At 30.6% G+C, this 7,390-nt stretch overlaps 1 protein-coding gene across 1 annotated transcript; it reads left to right on the forward strand.

Annotated features, from left to right (window-relative positions):
- Positions 1–5,037: 5,037 nt before the first annotated feature.
- Positions 5,038–5,878, forward strand: LOC109183485 (uncharacterized protein DDB_G0290685-like). Its single transcript, XM_019333589.1, has 2 exons — positions 5,038–5,089; positions 5,307–5,878. The coding sequence occupies exons 1-2, from the start codon at positions 5,038–5,040 to the stop codon at positions 5,876–5,878; spliced, it is 624 nt and encodes a 207-aa protein (XP_019189134.1).
- The last annotated feature ends 1,512 nt before the right edge of the window (positions 5,879–7,390 follow it).

Genomic DNA, 7,390 nt, shown 5'->3' on the forward strand with positions numbered 1-7,390 from the left:
GATATGCATGTCCACCTTGCAAGGTGGACACGGTTCCATAGCATAATTTGCCCACTTTATTGCTCTTAAACTAAATAAAGTAGTAGCTACAACAAAAAATAATACATATGCATTTAATTAATTTAGAATTAGATGTCTATAATGCCTTTATTTAAAAAAAAATATTCATTATAAAAAATTTAAAAATAGATATAATTTCATTAGTTATATTATCTTTATTTTCTACAATTCAAAGATTCATTAACTTCAAATTTATTAATTTATTATATTCACTGCATTGTCCATTGTCTTCTTTTTACATTATCTTGTAATTAAATATCAAAGTTATAATACAAAATACATTATATATATTTATTTACCAAGTATTTTATACAAATATAATAAATATTAATATTTTGTTCAATACTTTCACATGATAACCTACGACACACATCTCACAATGCATAAAACATGTAGGGGAAAACTACCACTACCAAATATCGATTAGAAAATTCAATAAATATTATCTTGCATTTATATATTTTGAATTACCGATTTAAATAAACAAAAATTCAATATTTATTTACATATGCATGAACATCTCCGATATAATATTGCGTTGATATACTGTGAAATACTTATTTAAAAATAATCATTGGGCATTATCCCATTCGCGCAAAGCGCGTACAAAAACTAGTTCTAATAATAAGAGCGAATAATGTTAGACCCTTATAACTGGAATAAACAAAATGTCGGTACTAATTGTTTCTTAAAATGAATGGTTCATATTATTTTGATTTTAGTATTTTTAATGATTTTCCTTATTTACCCTTTATTATATTATTTTCTTTCCTTAAATAACCTTAAATTCCGTTAGTATAAACTTTATTAACGGAATATTCCGTTAACTATTTACTATTCTTAACTTACTTATTAATTTCTATAAGAAAGGTCTTAGGTTCGAATCTCATCATATCCTAATTAGAGTTAGCATAATTGTTAAACATATACTACAAATATGTTAAAATGTATTAAAAATATTATTATTAGGGGTGTGCAAACTTCAGAGAATTTTGGTTAACCGACCGAACCGACAAAGTTCGGTTAATCATTTTTTAATCGAACTTTTTTGGTTCGATTAATGGTTAAAAGAATTTTAAAATTTCGGTTAACGGTTAATTCGGTTCGAAAGGTCGGTTAACCGAATTAACCGAACGGTTAACCAAAGTTTTTAATATATATATATATACTAGTTTTTTACGCGCATTGCGCGATTGGGATAATGCCCAATGTTTTTTTTTAAATAAGTACTTAGTATATTAAGGCAGTATTATATTGAAATTGTTCATGCATAGATAATTGAAGGTTGAATTTGCGTATTTAAATAGGTAATTCTTCTCCCAGAGGTTGAGTCTCCAACCCCAAGGGCCCCCCACACTCCGACCCGATAGAGCATTGTGGACAAGGAATCTGCCCACTTTGGACATAATTCCCGCACTGCCGCCGCCGAGGTTCAAAACCATTGGGCTAAGCCGGTGCGGGTTAAATAGGTAATTCGAAGTTTACAAATGCAAGATAATATAGTCAAGATTGATTATAATTGTCAATAAAATAATTGTATAGGTATGGTTGAAACCAAATACGGGACATAAGGGAGAACAAATAAAAATTAGGGCATAAAATATTAAATATATACTAATATTGTTTGAGGAGATTCCGACATTAGGATTTGTGGTTAAGTTCTATTAAGACTTTAATATTAGAATTAGATTAATGGTGTAGTTATAATTCTATATTAGACTTTAATATTAGAATTAGACTAACGGTGAATTAACGGAAAAATTAAATGGATAATCATATAATTACGGATAAATTAGAAAATCTTAAAAGAAAAAAGTTAAAACCTGAACAATATGAACCATTCATTTGATTTAATAATTTGGCGGTCATTTTTTCTACCCAATGTTAATAATTAAATAAATTCGCTGGTCAAATCCGCTAGTATAATCCGCTAACGCTAACCCCTAACTGCTGATTGTCAAACAAGGACATTGCGAGGTAGTTCTCACTTCAATTTGTTGTGTAATTTGAATACTCTCTTTGTCACAAAATCTCTCAAGTAGTTAATATGGTTGGCTTTATTAATTATATATTTTTTTAATTTTTTCATGGTATTAATAAAATACTTGGTAAATAAATATATAGCATTATTTTGTATTATAACTTTGATATTTAATTAGAAAAATAGTGCAGAAAAAAGATAATAGATAATGTAGTGAATATAATCAATTGATGAATTTGAATGTAAAAATTTTTACATTTGAGAAAAATAAAGACAATATAACTAATGAAAATATTTCTTTTAATTAATTTATTGATAATTAATAATTTTTTTTCAATGAATAAAGACATTGTAAGGATAATATAGCGAATATAATCAATTAATAAATTTGAATATAAAAAATGTTTATATTGAAGAAAAATAAAGACAATATAACTAATAAAATTATTTCTCTTAGTTAATTTATTGATAATGATTTTTTTTTTGGAATAAAGGCATTGTGGACACATAATTATAAATTAAAGAAATGCATATGTATTATTTTTTGTTGTAACTACTAAATTATTATTTATATAATTTAATAAGAGTAAAATAGAGTACTAATTATGCCAACTTTGATTGGGATGAGATTCGAACCTAAGACCTTTTTCTATTGAAATCAATGAGTAAGTTAGCAGTGAACTAACGGCAATTCTTAAAATTTTAATGGAATTAGTAACGGTGTGTGGGTATTTTAGGAAATTTTAGTGTAAAATTTAAATTTGATCAATCTTTCAATCAATCTGAGCCATTCATTTGATTAAAATCTGTGACCGCCATTTTTTCTACCCATTATAGGCCTAACTCTCTTGGGCTCTTATTAGTATAGTAGATATATATATATATATATATATATATATATATATATATATATATATATATATATATATATATATATATATATAGTAATTGTGTAATACTAATATAAATATATAATGGACTATGGATGTTTAGACTTTGGATTTTTGAGTGAAGATTTGAAGTTAGGGATTAATTTATTATGATATGTATTTTTTTTAATTAGATTTATTATTTTAGGTGATTTTTAAGATTTTAAATTTTAGTTTTAAAAAGTTCGGTTAAACGGTTAACCGAAAAATATTTAATTTGGTTAATTCGGTAACACAAATTTTGGTTCGGTTAACGGTCAAAGGTTTGAAAAGTTCGGTTAATTCGGTTTGCAAGGTGGACACGGTTCTATGTTCATAATTATTATGTGTTCATAATTATAAAGCTATATATTTATAATTTTTGAAATTCATATTCATAATTATTGAACTCTATATTCACAATTACAGAACTCTATGTTCATAATTACTAAATTATATATTCATAATTTTTGAACGTCATATTCACAATTATTGAATCTGTATATTCATAATTAAAGAACTATATGTTCACAACTCTATGTTCATAATTATATAATTATATGTTCATAATCTTTAAACTATATATTCATAATTATGAACATTTTGGAACCGTGTCCACCTTGCATGGTGGGCACGGCTCCCCTGCATAATTTGCCCACTTTATTGCTCTTATTAATTAAATTAAAAAATAAATTAGTAGCTACAACAAAAAATAATATCAACATGTGCTTGTAAGATAAAGAGGAGTTCATAACACAATTAAGATTCCAGTCATATATACACAATAAGGTTAATCTAAAACTTTCTACACCATACTCTCATTGCATGATGAATCCCTCTATGATACCACCAATAACCCAATTGCACATGACACAATACCAAACACAAAAAAAAAAAAAGAAAAAAAAAGACATGTATTGAAGATGAAAACAATAACAATGCTATTCAAAAGAGAATTAGAAAAATTTAAACAAAAAACAGTATTTATTTAGACTATCGCTTTTAGACTTAGTACTTAGATTAGCGTTATTACAAACTTGCAAACATTTATTTTTGTTATAGTTATATATAATCAATCTCTAATATATTATCTTGCATTTATATACTTTAAATTACCGATTTAAATAAACAAATTCAACATTTATTTACCATGAACATCTTCTATATAATATTGCATTGATATACTTTGAAATGATTATTTAAAAATAACCATTGGGCATTATCTTATTCGCGCAAAGCGCGTAGAAAAACTAGTACATATATAAGGCTTAGAAAGATTGGGCTTAAGGTAATTTCTTAAACTTGGATTATTTAAATACAAGGGATTGGGCTTTAAATGAAGAAATTAATTCTCTACTTAGGAAAATAATCGTAGGAGTTAATTCGAAAATTTAGAATAATTTTCGGGGTGTCACACTAATTATTAATTATTACTCCATCTTTCCCATTTTATATGTCCTAGCTACTTACTATTCATTGATCAAACCAACTATTTCTTCTTTATTTATTTTTTTTTATTATTTTTTACTTATTTTTAAATATAATTTTTTGTGTTTAATAGTATTTTGTATAGTAATACTAAATTTAATATTAGAACCATTTTATATGTCCTAGCTACTTACTATTCATTGATCAAACCAACTATTTCTTCTTTATTTATTTTTTTTTATTATTTTTTACTTATTTTTAAATATAATTTTTTGTGTTTAATAGTATTTTGTATAGTAATACTAAATTTAATATTAGAAAAAATTTATTAAAAATAACTCCATCAAGCCTGGTTGAACTGAATCAGACCCATAAAATAGGACAAATTAAAGAGTATTTGATAACAAAAGCTTAATTTTGTGTAAACAAGAAATAATGTAAGACTTTAATTACTCCATATAATATAATAATGAACGTGAGCATGCTTTACCAATTAATAAACAAGCACGACATATTTAGCATGCAAGAGCAAGACCATCATATCTTATCGCTGAGAAATAGTGTCCTTTATTCATAATCCAAATGGATCCTTGTATAACAGACATACGAGTAAAAGAACAGCTCAATTAAGAATTAATTTTAATTTAAAATAAACAACATATGACAATTCAAAATGGGGATAGTCTGGCGATGCATGTCGCCAATAATGATCGTAATGTAAAACCGAATTGAAAGCATGGATTAAGGCTTGGACTCACGTAAGGTGCTTCAGTTGGCCAAGATGGAGTTGCCCGCAGGAACAGTTGGCCAATAAGATGGTGAAATGGATGGACTAATAGCTGGCCAAGAAGGGGTGGCCGGCGAAGTAGGCGGAACAGCTGACCAAGATGGAGTTGTAGGGGCAACTGGCCAGTAAGATGGGGTGGCAGGAGTTGCCGGAAAAGTTGACCAAGATGATGGTGAGATAGATGGGGCTGCCGGAGGGGATGACCAAGATGATGGTGAAGAAGCAGATGGAGTTGCCGGAATAGTTGACCAAGATGATGGTGGGATAGATGGGGCTGCCGGAGAGGATAACCAAGATGATGGTGAAACAGATGGAGTTGCCGGAATAGTTGACCAAGATGATGGCGAGATAGATAGGGCTACCGGAGGGGATGACCAAGATGATGGTGAAACAGATGGAGTTGCCGGAATAGTTGACCAAGATGATGGGGCTGCCGGAGAGGATGACCAAGATGATGGTGAAATAGATGGAGTTGCCGGAATAGTTGACCAAGATGATGGGGCTGCCGGAGGGGATGACCAAGATGATGGTGAAACAGATGGAGTTGCCGGAAAAGTTGACCAAGATGATGGTGAGATAGATGGGGCTCCCGGAGAGGATGACCAAGATGATGGTGAAGGAGATGGAGTTGCCGGAATAGTTGACCAAGATGACGGTGAGATGGATGGAGGTGTAGTGGCCGGCCAAGATGGGGTGGCCGGAGTTGCATATTGAGCCAATTTCCGGGCACGATTAGGCCGGCTTGGAGCGGCAGTAGCCATAGCTGAAATGGCAAACACTGCAACAATGGCCATCGCCATAAAAGTTGAAGTAGTAGTGGCCATCTTTCAAATCCTCAAGGTTTTTCTAAATTTGCAAATCGTTCAATGCTGCACTGATGAGTTGTGTGTTTTGGTTCTCCCTTATATAGATTTCTTATTATTTGTGTCGCGACTTGAAACTGCTACCGGCTACGGACGGCCATGATGTGAAACAAATTAAATTGATCCCCTAAGAGGCAACAGAATAACTATATAGCCATATGGATAATTTCTCAATAAAGCTTTCCATGCATCATATTATATATGCTCACTGGACTTGTTCAAAGATAGACGGCACGGCATGCATATATAATTTGAGAAGTTTGGATTTTTTCTTTTTTGAAAATAAATTATTTGGGCAGACACCCAATAGGATTCGGACCTATGTGTTGAAAAATTCCAAAAATTATGTGCTTGTAATTAAATAGAATAGACATAACATGTTAACTACAAATACATAAACTATTAACTATATATAGGTACAAAACTACAAGCACATAATCTCAAAGTCATTTTGGACCAAGGCCCATAATGCAATCATGGTATAACCCACTTTGAGTGAGCTTTGGTAGTGCACTTTGGGTGAACTTTTCAATCGATGACATTTGAAAAGTGGCTCCCAACATATTTAGAATAAATAGCAAAAACTATTTCCTCAGTTTCTCAAGATGTTCTCTCTCAAAAGATGATGCTCTTCATCATCTCAAAACCTCAACTACCCTACAAATCTAAACTTCATAAGAATGTGCATAAAACTACGCAACAACGGGCCGGGGAACCACATTTGCACGTACTTCTCCAGTTCATAGGGAAATTCTGATGCACTAATCAAAGGTTTTTCGACATACAACACAGTAACAGAACCATCCAAATGTTCAATCTGCTAAATGATATTAAATCATACATTGAAAAGGAGGGATCGGAGACTATGTAGATTGGGGTGATTTTCAAATTGAAGGAAGATATGCTAGGGGATGTAAGCAAACAGTTGCAGATGTATATGCCAAAGCGATTAATTCTGAGTTTAGAGATGCAACAGTATATTACAAATAATAAAAGAGAAAGACCCAAAGAGTTTCATTCTACAATATCATAATCTAATTTCCAATATGGGAAAGACCCAAGGAGTTTCATTCTACAATATCATAATCTAATTTCCAATATGGGTCGAATATTCGCCCCTCAAATACAAGTATATTGTACACGATGAGAGACGCAATCATTCATCGAACCAGAAACACTAAAGCAATGGATGAAGGAAAATGTATTCACAAAGGAAAATACCGATGCGTGGCCAGATAGACCTAAAAGTATAATCATTGAAGGCCCAAGTCGAATAGGCAAAACTACTTTGGCCCGCTCACTCGACCGTCATAATTACATTAACGGCCATCACTTAGATTTCAACAAATCAGTATTCCACAAT

This window comes from Ipomoea nil, unplaced genomic scaffold (assembly GCF_001879475.1).
Source record: "Ipomoea nil cultivar Tokyo-kokei standard unplaced genomic scaffold, Asagao_1.1 scaffold1129, whole genome shotgun sequence".
NCBI lineage: Eukaryota > Viridiplantae > Streptophyta > Magnoliopsida > Solanales > Convolvulaceae > Ipomoea > Ipomoea nil.

What these genes read in the sequence shown, in the direction of transcription:
- LOC109183485 (XM_019333589.1), top strand. Translation starts at nt 5,038, where the DNA reads ATGACAATTCAAAATGGGGATAGTCTGGCGATGCATGTCGCCAATAAT. An exon ending in GCATGTCGCCAATAATGATC is followed by an intron (nt 5,090 to 5,306) that starts GTAATGTAAAAC and finishes ATGGGGTGGCAG; the next exon opens with GAGTTGCCGGAAAAGTTGAC.